This window comes from Annulohypoxylon truncatum (assembly GCF_022578515.1).
Source record: "Annulohypoxylon truncatum strain CBS 140777 unplaced genomic scaffold F4807scaffold_19, whole genome shotgun sequence".
NCBI lineage: Eukaryota > Fungi > Ascomycota > Sordariomycetes > Xylariales > Hypoxylaceae > Annulohypoxylon > Annulohypoxylon truncatum.
Genome location: NW_025953805.1, coordinates 334,301 through 352,484, shown reverse-complemented (window position 1 = coordinate 352,484; position 18,184 = coordinate 334,301). Strand labels below are relative to the sequence as shown.

The window sequence follows — 18,184 nt, the reverse complement described above, 5'->3', positions numbered from 1 at the left end:
TGAGGTAATCTCTCCCGTAGCTGCAGCGCTACGTACGCTTTCATTCTGAGATCGGCCATATATCACCAAATGCCGTTTCATTTAGGTACTTCAAAGGCGCGGAACGGCATCGCAAGCAACTGCTAGTAAAGTAGAGGAATGGTCGGCGTCTCGCGAATATCTACGCGGGGGAATGATGATTCCTCATCATCCACATTGCATCAAGCGATGACCTTATGAGTACGTACCTAAGGATATATGAATAGGTTCATTCCGTGCCTCTCGATGATTAAAAGACACCTACTTGACCTACAGATTCATTTTTCACAAATCTGATACCAACCAGCACAATTGATCTCATCAGCCAAGTATTTCATCACGTCATGGCATCCCAAGACTATTCAGCGCCGTTCACCCTCTATACATACACCTGCTCAATATGCGCCATCATGGTACAGATGACTTACGAGATGCGCGGATCTCCTCGCGAGGGAAGACCAGACCTCAAGTTAGAGCGGAAACAAGTTGACATTGGCCCCACCGGTCGTGAGCAATTGTCCGAATTCTACCTGCTCAAAGTCAACCCGAAAGGGACTGTTCCCGTACTTGTCAACGAGAAACTCCTCGACAAGCCTATGCCTGAGAGCGTCGATATCTCGTATTATATCGCCGACTGGTATCCCAGTTTGCTCCCGCCTCAGCACAAGCAGGTGATCCATGAACTCATGGAAGAGTTGCATCAGATTAGCTACAAGCTCTTGACCTTCGGTACTCGGACGAAATTTCCAGAAGTTGCCGTCAACTGGATGCGCGAACGGATTAACCGGACGGATATCTCGGACGAATATAGGAAGGCCTTAGAGTACAAGGTAGGACTGTATGTAACCCTAACCCTAACTCTTACCTTTACCCTTGATTTACTATTATAGGCCGAATTGCGTTGAAAGTTTGCTAAAGAACATTGTATAGAACGAAGGGATGGGCAGACAATCATTCCGAGGCCGACCTGGCGCAAAACGAAGACAGTACGCGAGCCTTCTGTGCTAAGATCGTCGCCCTGATGGAGAAGCGCCCTGAGCAGAAGGACAAGTTCACGTACATCTTCGGACCTGAGCCGACAGTGCTAGATGCGCACGTGGTAGTGTTTCTCGGGCGACTGTATGACAAGGGAAGACTTGATCTTCTTCCGCCGACTTTGGTCCGGTGGCACGAGCAGCTCAGGAAGACAGACATGTGGAAGCGAGCCGTGCCAGCCGGAACAACTCTCCCGCCGATGTCGTAGAAGAAAAAGAAAGCTTACAAATGGCCATCTACCTCGTGTATATCCTATGTGAGTACCTACCTAGACACCCTTCGCCGCTTCACAATGAAAGGGGGAAATGAAGAGTCTATTGGTAACGTTGTGCAATGTCCCTGGAAATACAGCTGCACAGCATCGCAATGGTATAATGGACGGGTTTATGTTATTGTCTATCCTATTGTAACTGAGTATTTTACCACACAGCGAATTAACCTATCACGATGTCGTCGGTCTATCGCTTTGCATACCGGTGGCTTTTCATAGGTCTTTTATCCGAGTCCCGTTGCTCGGCGAGATTAAAGAATTATGAAACACGTTCTTTAATAATCAACGAGATTCTCCGGAAGGTCGGGCTTAACTCATACCTGTTTGGGCGATTTAAAGATTCCATAGGAGCTTCTAAGGGTGGATCTAAGGTCCTCGATCTACGAGATTGCGTACAGAGATGCATGACGTCGGTAAACGAGTCTAGATCCCAGGACATAGAATACTAAACCCCGGTTTCCACCCGCACTACGACGCAGTTAGAGCTTATCCCGCAGTGGATTTCGTATCATCCTTTCTGCCTTTCCAATCAAGTGCTAGACATTATCCTCTTAAATCCGTTCTAAACTAGACACCCGCCGTCTAGTGCAGATCGCTCGGAGACTTTGAATATCAATACCTATATTCCTGCTGACACTAGGCGATGATGGCTATGCGCTGGCTGACTGGTTGACAGGTTGAATACCCAGAAAGCCGTGAACTCTTTGGCCATGTTATCTCCATAAAGCCCATTAACCCGCTTGATAGTTTGTGCACGGTCTAGCATGTGGACGGGACCCGTCCACATTTATGTAAACATCGTTTAGCTGTCGCTGTCGTGTTGCATCAGATTCGGACGATCGGAGATGGAACCTATTACGATTCATCCAATTCACCCCTATGACCTCTGGAATACGTAGACTAGACACACAGGCGGAGTGATTCTGCCCGATCTTGGGCTACATTTATGCATGGCATGCTGCCCTTCATCTTCCATGGCAGCATCAACCCGATCCTCCGCCATGCGCCGAACTCCTCATCGGTGGAACCAAACCCAGCAGTTTTTCGCGCGCACTTTCGTCGTCATGCGCCACTTTGAATAGCCACGAAAGAGCGAGGACGGGCTCCGAAACGGCTTTGGAAGCCAATATAAGATATAGTAGGATCCTGCGGCCTTGGATGAAATAGGATTCATGAGCGTCACACAACATCTTTCGGCAGTAACATCTATATATTAAGTTAATAAATAGAATATGGCGCCTCTGCAAGCAGCTAGTTCCCTCAATTGGGCCTTAATCGGCGTAGTATTAGTGAGTTCGCACCCCCCGCGCCGAGCTATATAAGTCGGAGATCGAAAGAGTAAGTAGGAGCCATTCAACTAACCAGACCCCAAGGTTGTTTCAGTGATTGTAGGCAAAGCGATCTACAATGTGTTCCTACACCCTCTGCGATCCTATCCCGGGCCTTTCCTTTGGAAGCTCTTCCCCCTCGCCCGATGGATTCGCTTTTCGCACGGAGACCTGCCCTTTTACATGAGAGAGCTGCACACCAAATACGGGCCCGTCGTGCGGATAGCCCCGAACGAGTTGGCGTTCTGCCATCCCCAAGCGTGGAAGGATATCTACGGCCACCGCTCCGGAGGCGCGCCGGAGCTGCCCAAGTACGAGTACTTCTACCGCGCCGTGGACAACATACCGCGAGGTATCCTCAACGCGCACCGCGATGAGCACGCCGCCCTGCGCCGCCAGCTGTCGCACGGCTTCTCCGAGCGCTCGATGCAGCTCCAGGAGCCCATCATCGGATCGTACGTCGACTTGCTGGTCCGCCGGCTCCAAGAACAGTGCCAGGGAGGCGCCGTCGGCCTCAACATGCGCGAGTGGCTGAACTGGACGACGTTCGACGTCATCGGCGACCTAGCCTTCGGCTCGTCGTTCGACTGCCTCGAGAAATCCGACTACCACCCGTGGGTCAAGCTCGTCGCCAACTCGGTGCAACAGACGGCCGCCATGCACGTGCTCGCCGGCATGGGGCTCCGGCCGCTTATCCGGGCCCTCCTCAAGATGACGAGGCTCGCGATCACGGACAACCAGAAGTTGGTCGCGGCGAAGCTGCAGCAGAGGATCGAGCTCGGCGTCGAGAGGCCGGATTTCCTCGAGGCGTTCATCAAGAAGAAGGAGGCGGGCGAGATGGGCTTCTGGCAGATCGCCGCGAACGCCATGATCCTCATCGTGGCCGGGAGCGAGACCACGGCGACGCTGTTGAGCGGCGCGCTGTTCCTGCTGACGACGAACCCGGATAAGCTCGAGAAGCTCACTCAGGAGGTCCGGTCTTCGTTTAATAATGATGATGAGATTACTTTGAGCTCGGTTTCGAGGTTGTCGTATATGCTGGCCTGTCTCAATGAATCCCTTCGAATGTACCCTCCTGTTCCGACCGGAATGCCGCGACAGTCTCCGAAGGGCGGTTGTTTCATCTTGGGGAAATTCGTTCCTGAGGACGTGAGTCATTAATCCCCTTTCAGCCCCCTCTTGCCGCTATATTAACGTAATTCATACCCAGACCGTCGTAGCCGTCTGGCAGTATTCCGTCAACCACAACCCGAACTTCTGGACGGAGCCGGACAGTTTCGCGCCGGAACGATTCATGGGCGACCCGAAGTTCAAGAACGACCAGCTCGACGCGATGCAGCCTTTCAGCGTCGGCCCGCGGAACTGCATCGGTCGCAAGTAAGTTTTTCGCCCTTCGCGTGGTTGGTTGTCGTAAACATCACGTGCTAACGTTGGATTTACCTAGCATGGCTTACGCCGAGATGCGGCTTATCCTGGCCAGGATCATCTACAACTTCGATATGGTGATTGCTGATGACAGCCGCGACTGGGTGAAGATCCAGAAGGCTTACACCCTGTGGAAAAAGCCGGCGTTGAACATACACATGAAGCCCGTCGTCAGGTGAAGGGGGTGATCATGGCGTCTGTTTTTCGAGATATGTGAGATTATGGTAAAGCCTTCAGATTGATAATGATCTTGTAGCCTCGTTCTTCTCTATTTGCGTGTATTATTTCTTGAGGTTAACAGGTTAGTGTAGGTAGGAATGGGATAGTTAGGAATTCCATACTGTATTTTACCAGTAATTTATCTTCACGAACACTGCCAGTCAGCCACGTGGCGTGCCAAGCTAAGCACCAGGTATCATCAAATGCAGGTGAATATTTGCTTTTGCCGGACTTCGTGGGGAAAACCGGCCTCTTCAACTGGCTGCTTAGGTAAGATTCTATGGTAAACAACTGAATGAAACCGATTTGATAGGTAGCTTCTGGGTATCAATGTATTTTCTATTTCAGAAGTAGGGGATGCCAAGAATTCCGGAGCTATCTACATGATGGTAGGTAATTACTCGGTGTTGGTGCAGGCTCCCCTTTTTTAGCTAGCTCTTAGACTGCATACCGATATTGGGGCCGACCCTCCATGCCCGGCGCGTGGGGAACTTCTCCTGAATCGAGTTTCTTATTTATACGAGCATAATACTGTCGCATCATCAAGGCTGTAACAATGAAAACACCTTGGGTACACCCGACAGTGATAAGCGCTGGCCGATAGACCGGTGCATCTTGCTCTCGATATATTAACGACGAAACAATGCCTGCCAAGTTCATAGCCATGTAATTCATGCCAAGAGATACGGCCCGGCCCGTCGTGGTAGGGGTGTTCGATGCAATCCATACAGGCACTAAGTTACTTGGGATGAAGGTAGCAAATGTGATCAGGTACGTTAAGAAGTACCCGACTTGAGGCAAGCGGACTAAGTCTAAGGTGCCCAGAAGGATCCAAGCTATCAGGGAAATGACTATGGTGCCGCAAGCATATGTCGCGCGTTGCTGGTAGCGGTCCGAGAGCCAGCATATCGTAACTTGGAACACTGACGCTGTCAAGTTGGGTCCGACGGTATATAAATTAGCTGTTGTAGTCTTATTTGTAAGTCTTTGAATCATTGTCTACAAGAAGTTAGTCAAGAGCAAGTCATCCTGCCGTAGACGGGAGGCAACACGAACCGGAAGGAAGTTAGAGCTACTAGCTACGCCAACGCCATACATCAAAGCCATAAACGCGAAAGCCCACGTCGGCCAATGCCTGAGCTGTTTCTTCGCATCATCCCACCGAAATGTCTTATCTTGGTCTTGTGAGTCTTGTTCGAGACGGCATTTGGCAAGTTTAACCTCCTCCTCTGTATACCACCGGGATTTTTCGGGGCTTCGGGGAGCGAAGATATAAAGATAAGTGGCAACGACAACAGTGATCGAGCCTTCGATGAGGAATAAATATTGCCAGCCCTTATCCCGGAAGCCAAGGTCAGGAATCCCCTCTGTGTTCTTGGAATTGGGGTGCTCACCTTTAATCTTCCTTCCCATTGGAAAACACTCCATGATATCAAGCCCGATACAGCCCCCTGAAGTAGCCATGTAAGAGAAGTGCCTAAACTGACGTGTTGGCTTTCCACTTACCGCGATGAAGCCCATTTGTCCAATCCATGAGACTCGAAACGCGATCTCTTTTCTAGTATAGAACAATGACAAATAGTAAACTTCGCAAGGTTTATCTAGGTAGTTTCTGTCAACGCTTTTTCCTGCGATATATAGGTAGTGTTCTCTAACGTACTATGTTCTTAGTTAGCAACCAAGGGCTTCTAAGGAGAGTTACACACATACCAGGCTGCTTCAAGGGCACCCGTTACAATCCTCGCCGCCATAATACCAGAAAAGTTCTTAGCAGCGGCAGAGGCCATCGTGCAAGCTCCCCAGCTCAAAATGGCAAGAGGAATGATCCGAGCAGGATTATACCTCCTTGCCAATATAGACCAAGGGATATTGAATAGGCCATACGGGATATAGAACAAGACCAATAGAAGCGAGAATTGGTTGCCTATTAAACCCAAGTCTTTCTCGAAGCCATCGGTCTTCGCATTTCCTATATTGGCACGGTCAAGGGTATGTGTAAAGTATGCAAGAGCTTGAAAATAGTCAGCAACGATTCCATGTGAATATGGGGAAAACAACACCCGCCTAAACCCGGCATCATCAACAAATCAGTTTTCCTCACGAGTCGTTTCTCTGCCGCAATGACATTCTCAGACGGTCTATCATCCTCCACGGCCACGTAATCGCGTCGTTTTTCTTCTTTCTCGTTATCTCCCATGGCTAAGACGTCAGTGTACGGCTCGTTAAACTCGCGCGTCGGACTTAAGACAGACGTTGGAAGACATCAAGATAATAAGATAGGTATATTAAAATTATCGGTGATTAGAATTCGTACTATACTGTCTCGATAATTGGAATGTGAACTCTACAGTGATATCTAATAACGTTCCGCCCTGCTTGAGGCTCTGGCGTGCTGGAAATTGCGTGCTTATCAACAATATATCCGCCGCGGACGGGGGTGCGGAACCCTGCAGGAATGGCAGATATTAGAGGTGGTACCGAACATCTCCAACCCAACCCGCATCGATTGATGCTGGTACTGCAACCTCAACGACAGTCACCTAGCTAATCGAGCTGACTCGCTTAGCAGATGCGGGATTACCTACTCCAAATCTATGCATATAGAATCTGTCTCAGCCGACCGGCCCGAGATTTCTCATTTCTCACATACACAAAGCTTACTAGGTAGCTTGGAGAAACGCGTCTTCGACAGAGATCGCATGTTGGCCCCTCTTCCCTAAACGAACAGCATGGTTTACGCTATGATGCGATACTAGAGTCACATTACGCCACCAAATTTTAGTTGAATATGAGAAGTGACACAAGAGCTCACGATAACGATGTGCTTGGAGAACTCCACCAACGTGGCCGGCAGGCAAGCCGGATTCAAACCTTGGCGTCGGGTTGCGGAAACAAGACTCCTAGGTTAGATTTTCGGCCGAGTAGTACCGACGATCCCGACATCGCAGATATCTACGATCTCAAAATTGGTCTTGGAGGGGATATTTAGGGTCATTTTGATGTTCAATTGAAAATCACGCCTGGGTGCGTGGAATATAGACTGAGTCTCCGGGACGGCGACCGACGTTACGCGATGTCATCCAGTGGCGAGGCTGATTCAAGCCCGAGAACACCTCTCCGGCCGACAGCAAGGCCAGATCGGGTAGACTCAGAATCGGATGGAAATGCTCTCATTATCCATCCTCAAGCTTCGCAATATAGTTGGTGGAGACGTTGGCGAAATACAATAATCGCAGCTAGTTTTGCCGTTCTCGCTACCCCTTTTACAACCCTAGGGAGCTGGCTTTTGCCAGCGGAATCCCCGATTGACCCAACCAACTATGCCCTGCGGACTAGGCGCATATTAGAGACGACGCCTCTCATCGACGGCCATAATGATTTCCCGTGGATGCTACGCGTCGAACTACATAATCGCATATACGATGGCAGATTCAATCCAAATCAGCGCCTTCTAGGCCACACGGATATCGGCCGAATGAGGCAGGGGATGATGGGAGGCCAGTTCTGGAGTGTGTATGTCAAATGCGACACAGCCCAACAGCACTTCGAGGATCCATCTGTATGCCTCTCTGATCGCCTAATTGCTTTCAGTATATCCCTAAAATCTAACCTATCTATGGCGAAATCCAGTGGATAGTGCGTGACACTCTGGAACAGATCGACGTAGCAAAGCGATTTATAGCTGAATCCCCGGAAGTATTTACTTACTGTGAGACGCCCTCCTGCGCTCGCGCCGCATTCAAGAATGGCCGCATCGCGAGCATGCTAGGGATCGAAGGCGGCCACCAGCTCGGAGGCTCCATCGCTGCTTTGCGACAAGCTTACGACTTGGGGGTCCGATACATCACGACTACGCACAATTGCGACAACGCGTGGGCGACTTCGACATCAACCGTCGCTCGCGGAAACCCCGATAAAGGCCTCACAGCATTGGGCGCTGCTTACGTCCGCGAATCGAATCGCCTCGGGATGATGATCGACCTCTCGCACGTCTCTCACCAAACTATGCGGGACATCCTGTCTATCACTCAAGCCCCTGTAATCTTCTCCCACTCAGGCGCATTCTCCGTCACGCCTCATCTGCGCAATGTACCTGACGATGTACTCCGGGGTCTACGTCGGAACGGGGGAATTGTGATGGCCGTGTTCGTGAATCGCTTTTTGAACATGAAGGACCCGAGTGCAGTTACTATTCACGACGTCGTAGATCATATCTGGCACTTAGCTGAAGTCGCTGGTTGGGAACACGTTGGGATTGGGTCTGACTTTAGCGGGACCCCTTTTACCCCCAGCGGTTTGGAGGTGAGTGACCCCTTAGACACTGTTCACTTCGAATTCATCGTATGCTCATTCCTTCTCAGGATGTCTCGAAGTATCCAGATCTAATCGAGCTCTTGATGGCTCGTGGAGCTTCTGATGACCAGATCAGACTCCTGGTGGGGGACAATATACTGCGTGTTTGGGGGACCATCGATCGCAGAGCCAAGGAAATTCAAGCGGAAGGGGAGAAGCCTGTCGAAGAAGAATGGGAGGGCCGAAAGTGGCATAGAGGTTACAAACACTCTCCTTACATGTTCCGAGAGACGAGGGAGTTAGCAGCGAGAGAGGATTGGGGTGAGCCTGAGCAGTTCAATGTTGATAAGTCTGGGAAACATGCTTCCATAGCGAAAGCCGACAATGACATCTAGTTAGTTCTATTCCCGAATATGCTATTCCATAAGATCCCGAGCAATAAAGAATCTGACCAACACTCAGAGTGGTCACAGTGGTTAAGATTTGCTGCCACTGATTTTCTTCGCACCATTGGAAATCAAGTTCGAATAGATAGGAACGGGATGCAAATCGTCAACGGTCCACTGTATCACGTAATCTTAAAGGGGATCCCGCGACAGAAGCCATACCCGCGCCACGATAATAATGAATGTTTCGGTTATCAAACCCCGAAACGCAACAGGTTTACCCGATACCAGCTATTCGGGTTCGTCAACACGGCACTAACGATGGATCTACGGAGCAGGCCCATCACCGAATCAATCAGGATTCGCTAGTTCGTAGAGGAGGTTGCATGCAAGCGGCCATCTAACAAGGGTCGAACGTTGCTACCAGAGATGGGTTAGGACAACCCTAGTCGCGCCGAGTACCATCGTGTTACAATCTATAATAACCCATTGGTTAGAAAGGCATCGTAGCCTACCATGCGGGGATCTCGCTTGAAGGGAATCCGATCATTGAACGATGGTACCTACATGATATGATGATGGTATTTCCTCGGATTCGGGAGCCTTTATCTTCTGCTCGATAGCCATAACTAGGAGACGGGACGAACCATAGAACATCCTACCTAGGGAGTCAATTTTCCAACCAAGATGGCCGTCTTGCCCAATTCATTGAATAGCTTTGCGACGATTGATATAGATTTTTTCGTGTCGTTAGCCAAGTTCTTATTCTTCGCCCCGACAATTCTGTTAGTCATATACGTTGCTCTCAATGAAGTAGTGCGGCTACGAGCTCGAATTCCTAACCTGCCGGGGCCATGGGGCTACCCCCTATTCGGGAGCATTCTATCGTTACGCGGAACCGCGACGTCGGATGAATATAGGATAGTACGTACTGTCTTAAGTCACTCCAAAAGCACGAACCAACCAGCTCGATAATGCCTGATATACCTCGAGGAGTGACAACCAAGCTGATACTACCATCATAGTGGGCTGAGCGGTACGGCGATGTGTTCCAAGTACAGTTAGGAAACGTCACAGCCGTAGTAGTCAACAGCGCAGCAGCAGCTCGTGCACTCTTCATCAGCCAGAGAGAAGCGACGAACTCGCGCCCCGTTTTCTACGTCTTGCATAAGAAAGTTCAGCAAGGCGGTCCGGTAACGAGTATCGGAACTAGTCCTTGGAACGAAAGCTGTAAGCGGCGGCGCAAAGTTGCGGCTACGGCTTTGAACAAGACTAGTACTGAGAGTTATTATCCAGTATGCACATCACCCAAGTTAAAAGACAGTGATCCCTCTTACCTAACTCATATGTAATAGATCCTAGATCTAGAATCAAGAGCGTTCATTCTAGATATCTTATCCAGTTGTGGCGGCGGCAAAGTAACTGTCGACGTGCTTGACCTTACGCGCAAATTTGCGTTGAACCTCAGCTTGACACTAGCCTACGGGACTCGGTAAGCATGTACAGTTCTTACAACAAAAGGGGGCGACTAACAACCACGTACCTAGCGTCGAGGATGTCAAGGATTTACACCGGGACCTCATGATCTCCGAGATCGTGTACATCGAGGAAGAAATCTCCAAGTTCAGGAATCCTGCAAGCAATCACTCTAACTACATCCCGCTGCTTCGGCCGCTTAACACTATCGCCGGTTGGCTCGGACTCCAGAAGGGTTCGCACATGGCCGACATAGGGAAACGACGGTATGCTTACCACCGCGTTCTCCAGGAGAAGCTGAGGAAAGACATCGCCGATGGCGTCGACCGCCCCTGCATCCAGGGAAATGTCCTTAAAGACCCAGAGAGCAAAGGCCTCACTGAGGGAGAACTCCTCAGCATCGGATTGAGCATGCTCGCGGGCGCTGACACCACCAAGCGGTCGATAATGTGGGCTATCTTGCTACTCGCGCATCGCCCAGATATCCAGGAGAAAGCATACCGGGCGATCAAGGAGGCGGATTCCCGTCTGCTTGGGTCGCCGAATGTAGCGCATACTAGAGTCGAGTATGTGGAGGCTTTCACGAAGGAAGTCGGTCGTTATTTCGTAGTTCAACGTCTCGCGCTCCCGAAAGCGACGTACTCGGAGGTCCAATGGAACGGTGCGACGATACCGCCAAACACGCTCTTATTTCTAAACTCGTGGGCCTGTACTAGGGGTAAGTAACTGTTGTTAACCTTCAGTCATGTAGCACTGTCATGTTTACTAACAACTCTTCGCGTATCTAGATCCAACCGTGTTCTCAGATCCGAATGTATTTGAACCCGAGCGTTGGATGGTCGGCGACCAGACGGCAAACCGACACCAGTACGCCTTCGGCATAGGAGGCCGCATGTGCGTAGCAAGCCACGTCGCGACCAAGGCTCTCTACGCTGCTTTCTTCCACCTAATTGCGCACTTCCAAGTCCTCCCGGCGGAAGACACGAAGGACCCTATTGTTGCGGATCCCATAGAGGGCCTACTAACTCGGGAGAATCCCATTGCGGGTCCGAAAGCCAGGACAGTCCGATTTGTGCCGCGGAATGCTGATATAACGAAACAGATGCTCTCCGCGGAGACTTGATGAAGATGCATCATGCGCATATGGATATCTTCAGTTGACATATAATATTACACTGTACATATTTTTGAGTAATCGTACGTCTACCGAGCAAAGCCCGAGTTCCTAGGTACATATTGTTGTTTTTCACCGGCAGCTTGTAGGAGTTACTGTGAGGTTACCCTCCGGGCCGTTCAGCCCAAGATAGACAAGCCTGGCGTTAGCCACGCAGTAGGGAAAGCCAATAAGAGAGGTGATTTAGGTAATTAAGATCGTATATCTCCGTCCATCTCCGCGCATCTCCGGATTCATCTCGTCTATCGTATGCAACCGTTTATGTACCACTCTAATCTCTCACATCTGCACTCCTACCAAAAAGCCAAGTCCAGTCGAAGCCCGGAGCTTACTCAGTGCCAGGCCATCTTGCGCAGATCCCTGCTGAGTTGGCCCTGGACACGCGCTTCCGTCGCGGTCTCCACCATCTGCCCCAGCTTCTCGTCGACACGTCGGAACATCGCTGCACGGGACTGAGTCAGCTACACTGTATGACTCCAAGGGTATCGTGAAAAAATAGACGAATAAATGAAAGAACAGTGATTAGTGAAAATCAACATACCATAGGCTTCCTCCCTAATCCACTTCGTCTGCGCGCCACTCAGGTGAGCCGATACGTTACCCACGAATCGCTGTTGCGCACCGTCTTGCTTCTCCATCAAATGCCACAGGGCCGCAGACTGCTCAAAATCCTTATCAGTAACCTCCGAGGAGAATACCACAGGCACCGCGTTATCAGCCGCTACCTGGTCGAGCCCGCCGCGTCGCTGGGTTTGAGCCTGTCCCTCTTGCCCATACTGGAGGAACCTCGTTGGCTTGATCTTCGCACCGATGTAATTCGGGTCGCCGCCGTAGTTCGCCGTGAAATTCATAGCCCCGTCGCGCTCGATCGGGCAGTAGACCTCGCTCTTGGCCGCGTTCGTAGGCAGGAACTGGTAATTCGCGCCGAGCCGATAGCGCGCCGCATCCGGGTACGCGAACATGCGCGCGTGCAGCATCGGGTCGGGGCTCGCGTCGATGCCGGGGACCATGTTGCTCGGGCTGAAGGCGGCCTGCTCGATCTCCGCGAACCAGTTCGCCGGGTTCTTGTCGAGCGTCATGCGGCCGACTCTGCGCCGGGGGTATTTTCCCAGGGGCCAGGTCTTGGTCATGTCGAAGATGTCGATGGGCGCGTCGGCGATGTCTGAGGGGCGCATGACTTGCACGTACATATCCCATGAAGGGAAGTTGCCTGATCGGATGGCGTCTTGGAGGTCCGCGAGGTTCCTGTCGGGTTCGGTGCCGGCCAATATGGCCCCTTCCTCGTCCGTGAAGTAGTGAATCCCCTGATTAGTCAGGAAATGGATGCGGACGTAGCAGTATGAACCATCTGCTTTGGTGAACTTATAGGTATGGCCACTATAAGCATTCACGTGTCGGAAGGAAGCGGGAATTCCTCGATCCCCGAAGAGGAACATTAACGCATGGATGCTTTCCTGGTTGTGGACGTGGAAGTCCCAGAACATGTCCGAGCTAGCGACTATTCAGGCATTAGAAGAGATAATAAAGACATACCGGATCAGATTTCATAAGGTACTTAGAGGGGTTTCTAAGGGGGAAACTCTCTGAACACATCTTGAAGATGATTGAAGCTGACTTACTATTTGTCCGAGGATCGCGCTTGTGGCTACGATTCAACGAAGGGAACTTGGTCGGGTCGCGAACGAAGAATACCGGCTATATACACGTCAGTAATACGTTTAGAAAGACAAAATGTGTAACTGAGCATACATGATTGTTGAACACGAAGTCATGGTTTCCTTGCGAGGTCTTGAACTTCATAGCAAAGCCCCTGAAGTCTCTCACGCTATCCGCTGACCCCTTTTCAGGGCCAACAGTGGAAATACGAGCGAGAACTTCTGTCTTCTTGCCGACACCAGTCAAGAAATCAGCGTCGGTAAGATCTGAGATATCATCTGTGACTTCGAAGTACCCTCTTGCTCCTGCTGCTTTAGCATGGACACTCCTTTCAGGGATTCTTTCCCGAGCAAAGTGTGCCAGGTTCTCGAGGAGTTGAGTTGATGTGAGAAGGACAAAACCACCACCGCCACCACCAGTTCGTAGTTGAACTGACGTATCATTCCTTGAAAGAGGACCGCCCTCTGCCAAGGTATAATAAGGTGTTTCTTGTGCCATGATGAGAAATGTTTGAATAAGGAAGTTTGTGCAACTTTGAGTATTAGATAGAGACTATGCAAGTATAAGGTTGATTTCGTCTATTTAAGTATGAGACTCGATACAGGTTGAAGTATGGGGCTGAATAAGCGCAACTTGATGATAAGGCGCGCTGCAGCAGTTGTGATGGAGTTGCATATGCAATTCCAAATAAGAGTCGGAGATGCTGTATTCATCTTCTAAGCATAAACAAGGTGAGTCAATCGATATGTCTTATAGTTTTACTTCGAAGGCCTCAGTATGACTTTGAGTTGCAGCTTATTCTTCTGTACAACCTGGTTACAGAGGCAGTTGATGCCAGAACGGTGTTGTGAGTAGCAATCCATAGATCTAGGTATGTAATTATCGTTCTCCGAAGTCCGAATCATCATGATTTTGTTGGTTGAAGGCCGGATGTCTGCGTTCGGTGCTCTTCGGGCTTCGCTCGGGTTGTTGTTGTTGACGCCTGTACTGGACGGGCTATACCATTATCTCGGAAAGTTCAGCAACAAAACCCAACTTCAAATATACATCGCTGTTAATTATTAACAATTGAATCATCAGACTCGCTAAATATCGATACTCGAAGGAGATGCGACATATTTAACCGTACCACTACAAGTTCTTCATGATTCTGATAAGGTCGTCAATCCTTGACTCGTATCTTTGGCGTTGTTGAACAAGTTCCTCTCTATGTTCTACTTTTAACGCTTTGATATTCATCTCGTACCTCTCTTGTTCCGCTTTCAGGACTTCCTTGAATTCGTTCTCCATACTTTGGATCATATATTTGAGCCGTTCGACCTCCTCGACCGCGGCAGGCTGGATGTCCCTATTACCTTCCTTCATGCGCTTCAAGGGAGGTAAATCCGGGGTGGAAATAGGCGAAATTGTATCATCAGAGTCGGAAATTTCTAACATTATGTTTGAGGCAGAAGGAATAAACGTAGTGACCTCTTGATTCTGTGCGGGATGTGGCTCGTATTCAACATGAGTCTCGGAGATGCTTTCTTCGCGCTCTTGTCTCACACGGAAATCCTCAAATTCCCTTTTATCTCGGGGAATCGTGCAGGGATAGTTTCTCGCTACGCAGAACTCGCATTTGTCTGGCCACTTTCGATTCACTGGGTGACACTTAAAAGAATTAGCGATTACACAATAATACCAAAGTGTATATTCACTAACAGTTTCGTGAGCCTTACGGCAATAGTCACACTTGAAGAGACTTCGCGTTGGAAGGCGAAAACCCGGGGTGCCTTTTCGGGGCGGGCAACTAAAGCCCTTCTCTAAGCATCGGTCACAAGCGTCGTCTTGCCGCGTCCATGAGCACTATCGATGCTATCAGCTTGGCGTAAGTTAGCGATACTAGATCATAGACATACCTTTTGCTTTTGTCGGCGACACGTTGTACAGCGTCGAGTGGAAGTTGAGGAAGAGACTTCCATAATAACCCTATAACTAGACTTTCACGCGACGCCGGCCACATTGATGTAATGAAGCCGTAATCGTAAACCTAACAATAAAATGAGTGACTTTTACAGATAAATGTATCTACCTACTTTAGGCAGACAAGCAACAATTCCATTATAATTTAATTGAATATAAGCCTGTCTTGCCGTTTTCGTAACTATTACATTCCAATTAGACTTAGTTTCAGTTGATTCTGATACGAGTTTTCCACACAGGGTACAGGTATCTGACTAACTGCAAGCCACAAGAGATCAGTCATAAATCACCTATCCGTCGGGTTAAGCAAGCAAAAGGTCGGTGCAGTGGGTAGGAAGAAGATGCTGGGTAGAAAAGCTTCTGTGCGTAACTCCCAATGTGTCTCGAAAATTTCCATTGCAGCTTCAGGGTCAAATCCCACGTTTCTGGTGTCGCATTCGAGTCGTAGATACTTCAAACCCACACAATCATATCACCTAGTAAATGGATGTTTCTCAAGTCCAACTACCTAGGTGCCCGTGGGTGCCCGTGTATAGCGTCGTATAAAGGACCAAGGAGAAATGAATTCTGAGTCATCAACTATGTGCATCATGAGAAGATATTATTTGGTTCCGGAATGTCCCACAATTCGGTGACCCCACTCCGGCCGGAATCCATACGGATCCAACGGTGGCAGTTTCTCGAGATCTCTCCGTACCTTCCCCGGGACGGCAAGTTCTAAGAGTAGGTATCGAGCCTACAATTACTTAGTACCTACTTATAAGAAGGATGTTGGATCTCTTCTCATTTGGAGCTTTCTAGGAGTATGGGAGTAAGCTAGGGACAGTCGTATTTAGGTACTCATATTTCTTTGTAATAGAAAGAGAGGATTGCAATATTCTCATGGTCATCAGAATCTTTTCATAATAAACCGGCTAAGTTCTCATCACCATTTTGGCCCCTTAACCGCACAAGTACCCAGGCAATCCCAGAATCTCAGCCCGCCACCCCTAACCTACCTACCCAACCTACAGCGTATAAACAAACTTCCCCGCACTAATATTCCCATTCTTCAACTCCTCCAACCCCTTAAGCACACCCTCCAACCCCTTACCCCCCTGATTCACCACCGTCCTAATCGGCCTCACCTTCCCACTCTCCAACAACTCGCGCGCCGTCTCCCAGAACCTCACCGCGTGGTCCACCTCATCCTGCTTAACCTCCACAACCCTATCGCCCCACTTATACGGCTCCCCCATGACATCGTACCCGATATGAAAAGTCGGGCCCTCGACCTTCGGATTGATACCGTGAACAACCTCCTTATCCACCGGGATAATCGCCGCGTACCGGCTCGGCAGCTCATCACTCAACGCGCGCGCGACGAGCTCGCCCCCGCTGCCCGTGCAGTCCCACGCCAGCGTCAGCTTATTCTGCGTCAGGGCGCGGATCTCTGGCCCCGCCGTCGGCGAATTGTAGTCGAACACCGCGTCGGCACCGAGCGATTTCAGGAGTTCGAAATTGCGCGGCGACGACGTCGCGATTACGGTAAGCCCCGACGCTTTCGCGTACTGGATCCCGTAGATGCCGGTTGCTGTGCTGCCGCCGTGGATTAGGATCGGGAAGGGTGTTGGGGTTGGTGAGGTCGGCCAGGGGAGGCCGAGGACTTTGTATAGACCTTGTCCCTAGTTTTTTGTGCGATGTTAGTTACCTGCAGGTGCTTTGTTGGGCGTGGGTACCGCGTTTAAGAGGTTGGTGGTATGGATGTGGTTGAGGTTACGTACCACTGTTACCGTGGACACGCCGAGGGTGGCCGCCTGCTCGTCGGTGATGTTGTCCGGGGTCTTGATTTGGAGATCTGCTCTGGCAAGCGTGTATTCGCCAAAGGTGCCAATGTTGGGCTGGAGCTCGTTTCTGCGGAACAAGTTAGCCAGTGGTCGCTAGTATCGCTTCGAAGCGCGAGACGATAGCTCTACTTACCCCCCGCAAACTATTCCTGCTATGCGATCTCCTTTCTTAAACTTTGTCACGCCAGGACCGACTTCTTCGACGACTCCAGCATAGTCCACGCCAATCCTAAGACCGGGAATTGCTCTCCATTCGAGGGTCTTCCAATCCGTTGGGTTTATACCGACGGCGGTGACCTTGACGAGGACGTGACCATCCTTCACCGGCGGATTTTCCACATCGCGAATTTCGGCTTTCCCCTTTGCGACTGCGACGATAGCTTTTCCTGGCATTGTCGAAGTATCTTCTCTTGATTACAATTTCCACAATCAGGCTTAATCGAACATGAATTGCAACATATATTCAGTTGGGAGTGGCACTCTATATATGCTTTTCTTGCGCAAATAACGTCATAACGTCACGTACGTACGAGGATTTATAATACAACCTATGGTTGGGGAAAAGACATTGATGACAAATTTCGACCGAATGATCACGAAGTAAAAACATACGTAAATCAATCATTAATCGGTATCGGTAACCTCCCGATTGAATCTAGTCGGCCTACATCAATCCGAATCGATTCTAAAGGTTTCTAAAAGTGCATGCTAACCTTGCGGATTGTAACCTCAGAACAAGGAGAAGTCCGTTTAGATGCCCCGTAAGTCAAGATGCCGAGGCATCGCCTCTTTCATAGTAGTCTAGAACTTGGAATGGCGCAAACCCGGTAAAACGACAAAGCCGATAGAGCGGGTTAGTGACAATACTATTATGCCTCAATAACATAACCCGTTCGTACATCCAACAACCTCTACTGACATCGTTTGAATGCCCCTGTACTTAGGTACCTACCTGAAATATCAGGTTATACGAAAACTTGGGTACGTGCAGATGGAATTGTCTAGCTACAGCGATACATCCAATTGATCAGTAACTCTAGGCATTTCACGGCCAAGTTGGCCGGACCTGCATGACCTCGAAAAATAAGTAAATTCCAAATTTAGCATGAAACAAC

At 49.8% G+C, this 18,184-nt stretch overlaps 9 protein-coding genes across 9 annotated transcripts; 5 read left to right on the top strand and 4 right to left on the bottom strand.

Moving 5' to 3' along the window:
- The first annotated feature begins 211 nt into the window (after nucleotides 1–211).
- Nucleotides 212–1,381, top strand: F4807DRAFT_107105 (uncharacterized protein). The gene is made up of 2 exons (XM_047992713.1): nucleotides 212–856; nucleotides 949–1,381. The coding sequence occupies exons 1-2, from the start codon at nucleotides 363–365 to the stop codon at nucleotides 1,259–1,261; spliced, it is 807 nt and encodes a 268-aa protein (XP_047853535.1). The 5' UTR covers nucleotides 212–362; the 3' UTR covers nucleotides 1,262–1,381.
- F4807DRAFT_107402 (uncharacterized protein) lies at nucleotides 1,217–1,858 on the top strand. The gene is made up of 2 exons (XM_047992716.1): nucleotides 1,217–1,309; nucleotides 1,484–1,858. The coding sequence occupies exon 2, from the start codon at nucleotides 1,501–1,503 to the stop codon at nucleotides 1,771–1,773; it is 273 nt and encodes a 90-aa protein (XP_047853534.1). The 5' UTR covers nucleotides 1,217–1,309; nucleotides 1,484–1,500; the 3' UTR covers nucleotides 1,774–1,858.
- A 476-nt stretch (nucleotides 1,859–2,334) lies between these two features.
- Nucleotides 2,335–4,495, top strand: F4807DRAFT_107158 (cytochrome P450 ClCP1). The gene is made up of 4 exons (XM_047992715.1): nucleotides 2,335–2,613; nucleotides 2,698–3,801; nucleotides 3,863–4,029; nucleotides 4,097–4,495. Exons 1-4 carry the CDS (start codon nucleotides 2,557–2,559, stop codon nucleotides 4,254–4,256), a joined length of 1,488 nt encoding a protein of 495 aa, XP_047853533.1. The 5' UTR covers nucleotides 2,335–2,556; the 3' UTR covers nucleotides 4,257–4,495.
- F4807DRAFT_107063 (MFS general substrate transporter) lies at nucleotides 4,351–6,931 on the bottom strand. Its single transcript, XM_047992712.1, has 7 exons — nucleotides 6,361–6,931; nucleotides 6,005–6,307; nucleotides 5,803–5,891; nucleotides 5,691–5,747; nucleotides 5,353–5,631; nucleotides 4,419–5,295; nucleotides 4,351–4,364 (listed from the first exon to the last, which is right to left on the bottom strand). Exons 1-6 carry the CDS (start codon nucleotides 6,491–6,493, stop codon nucleotides 4,735–4,737), a joined length of 1,422 nt encoding a protein of 473 aa, XP_047853532.1. The 5' UTR covers nucleotides 6,494–6,931; the 3' UTR covers nucleotides 4,351–4,364; nucleotides 4,419–4,734.
- Nucleotides 6,932–9,357, top strand: F4807DRAFT_107148 (membrane dipeptidase-domain-containing protein). Its single transcript, XM_047992714.1, has 4 exons — nucleotides 6,932–7,855; nucleotides 7,927–8,598; nucleotides 8,658–8,983; nucleotides 9,052–9,357. Coding segments are annotated over exons 1-4 (1,485 nt in total). The 5' UTR covers nucleotides 6,932–7,369; the 3' UTR covers nucleotides 9,053–9,357.
- A 146-nt stretch (nucleotides 9,358–9,503) lies between these two features.
- Nucleotides 9,504–11,830, top strand: F4807DRAFT_107442 (cytochrome P450). Its single transcript, XM_047992717.1, has 5 exons — nucleotides 9,504–9,899; nucleotides 10,001–10,270; nucleotides 10,331–10,467; nucleotides 10,523–11,169; nucleotides 11,240–11,830. The coding sequence occupies exons 1-5, from the start codon at nucleotides 9,663–9,665 to the stop codon at nucleotides 11,572–11,574; spliced, it is 1,626 nt and encodes a 541-aa protein (XP_047853530.1). The 5' UTR covers nucleotides 9,504–9,662; the 3' UTR covers nucleotides 11,575–11,830.
- F4807DRAFT_107484 (catalase) lies at nucleotides 11,766–13,882 on the bottom strand. Its single transcript, XM_047992718.1, has 4 exons — nucleotides 13,375–13,882; nucleotides 13,245–13,320; nucleotides 12,167–13,123; nucleotides 11,766–12,067 (listed from the first exon to the last, which is right to left on the bottom strand). Exons 1-4 carry the CDS (start codon nucleotides 13,777–13,779, stop codon nucleotides 11,958–11,960), a joined length of 1,548 nt encoding a protein of 515 aa, XP_047853529.1. The 5' UTR covers nucleotides 13,780–13,882; the 3' UTR covers nucleotides 11,766–11,957.
- A 1-nt stretch (nucleotide 13,883) lies between these two features.
- F4807DRAFT_107589 (uncharacterized protein) lies at nucleotides 13,884–15,413 on the bottom strand. The gene is made up of 3 exons (XM_047992719.1): nucleotides 15,180–15,413; nucleotides 14,983–15,126; nucleotides 13,884–14,931 (listed from the first exon to the last, which is right to left on the bottom strand). The coding sequence occupies exons 1-3, from the start codon at nucleotides 15,240–15,242 to the stop codon at nucleotides 14,413–14,415; spliced, it is 726 nt and encodes a 241-aa protein (XP_047853528.1). The 5' UTR covers nucleotides 15,243–15,413; the 3' UTR covers nucleotides 13,884–14,412.
- A 555-nt stretch (nucleotides 15,414–15,968) lies between these two features.
- F4807DRAFT_428425 (alcohol dehydrogenase) lies at nucleotides 15,969–17,886 on the bottom strand. The gene is made up of 3 exons (XM_047998263.1): nucleotides 17,203–17,886; nucleotides 17,007–17,136; nucleotides 15,969–16,907 (listed from the first exon to the last, which is right to left on the bottom strand). Exons 1-3 carry the CDS (start codon nucleotides 17,460–17,462, stop codon nucleotides 16,251–16,253), a joined length of 1,047 nt encoding a protein of 348 aa, XP_047853527.1. The 5' UTR covers nucleotides 17,463–17,886; the 3' UTR covers nucleotides 15,969–16,250.
- Nucleotides 17,887–18,184: the final 298 nt, after the last annotated feature.

Bases quoted from the DNA above. Each gene is read 5' to 3' on its own strand.
- F4807DRAFT_107402 (XM_047992716.1), top strand. From the start codon at position 1,501: ATGTCGTCGGTCTATCGCTTTGCATACCGGTGGCTTTTCATAGGTCTT.
- F4807DRAFT_107063 (XM_047992712.1), bottom strand. From the start codon at position 6,493: ATGGGAGATAACGAGAAAGAAGAAAAACGACGCGATTACGTGGCCGTG. The intron at 5,632-5,690 runs GTGAGCACCCCA...TTCCGGGATAAG, and splicing joins AATGGGAAGGAAGATTAAAG to GGCTGGCAATATTTATTCCT. The intron at 5,296-5,352 runs GTTCGTGTTGCC...AACTTCTTGTAG, and splicing joins GTAGCTCTAACTTCCTTCCG to ACAATGATTCAAAGACTTAC.
- F4807DRAFT_107158 (XM_047992715.1), top strand. From the start codon at position 2,557: ATGGCGCCTCTGCAAGCAGCTAGTTCCCTCAATTGGGCCTTAATCGGC. The intron at 2,614-2,697 runs GTGAGTTCGCAC...CCAGACCCCAAG, and splicing joins CCTTAATCGGCGTAGTATTA to GTTGTTTCAGTGATTGTAGG. The intron at 4,030-4,096 runs GTAAGTTTTTCG...GGATTTACCTAG, and splicing joins CGGAACTGCATCGGTCGCAA to CATGGCTTACGCCGAGATGC.
- F4807DRAFT_428425 (XM_047998263.1), bottom strand. From the start codon at position 17,462: ATGCCAGGAAAAGCTATCGTCGCAGTCGCAAAGGGGAAAGCCGAAATT. The intron at 17,137-17,202 runs GTAAGTAGAGCT...CTTGTTCCGCAG, and splicing joins GCAGGAATAGTTTGCGGGGG to AAACGAGCTCCAGCCCAACA. The intron at 16,908-17,006 runs GTACGTAACCTC...ACAAAAAACTAG, and splicing joins GCGTGTCCACGGTAACAGTG to GGACAAGGTCTATACAAAGT.
- F4807DRAFT_107589 (XM_047992719.1), bottom strand. From the start codon at position 15,242: ATGGAAGTCTCTTCCTCAACTTCCACTCGACGCTGTACAACGTGTCGC. The intron at 15,127-15,179 runs GTATGTCTATGA...TAGCATCGATAG, and splicing joins GTCGCCGACAAAAGCAAAAG to TGCTCATGGACGCGGCAAGA. The intron at 14,932-14,982 runs GTTAGTGAATAT...AATTCTTTTAAG, and splicing joins GCCGTAAGGCTCACGAAACT to TGTCACCCAGTGAATCGAAA.
- F4807DRAFT_107484 (XM_047992718.1), bottom strand. From the start codon at position 13,779: ATGGCACAAGAAACACCTTATTATACCTTGGCAGAGGGCGGTCCTCTT. The intron at 13,321-13,374 runs GTATGCTCAGTT...ACGTGTATATAG, and splicing joins ACTTCGTGTTCAACAATCAT to CCGGTATTCTTCGTTCGCGA. The intron at 13,124-13,244 runs GTAAGTCAGCTT...ATGCCTGAATAG, and splicing joins GCGCGATCCTCGGACAAATA to TCGCTAGCTCGGACATGTTC.
- F4807DRAFT_107442 (XM_047992717.1), top strand. From the start codon at position 9,663: ATGGCCGTCTTGCCCAATTCATTGAATAGCTTTGCGACGATTGATATA. The intron at 10,271-10,330 runs GTATGCACATCA...CATATGTAATAG, and splicing joins GTACTGAGAGTTATTATCCA to ATCCTAGATCTAGAATCAAG. The intron at 10,468-10,522 runs GTAAGCATGTAC...CCACGTACCTAG, and splicing joins ACACTAGCCTACGGGACTCG to CGTCGAGGATGTCAAGGATT.
- F4807DRAFT_107148 (XM_047992714.1), top strand. From the start codon at position 7,370: ATGTCATCCAGTGGCGAGGCTGATTCAAGCCCGAGAACACCTCTCCGG. The intron at 7,856-7,926 runs GTATGCCTCTCT...GGCGAAATCCAG, and splicing joins AGCACTTCGAGGATCCATCT to TGGATAGTGCGTGACACTCT. The intron at 8,599-8,657 runs GTGAGTGACCCC...ATTCCTTCTCAG, and splicing joins TTACCCCCAGCGGTTTGGAG to GATGTCTCGAAGTATCCAGA.
- F4807DRAFT_107105 (XM_047992713.1), top strand. From the start codon at position 363: ATGGCATCCCAAGACTATTCAGCGCCGTTCACCCTCTATACATACACC. The intron at 857-948 runs GTATGTAACCCT...AACATTGTATAG, and splicing joins TTAGAGTACAAGGTAGGACT to AACGAAGGGATGGGCAGACA.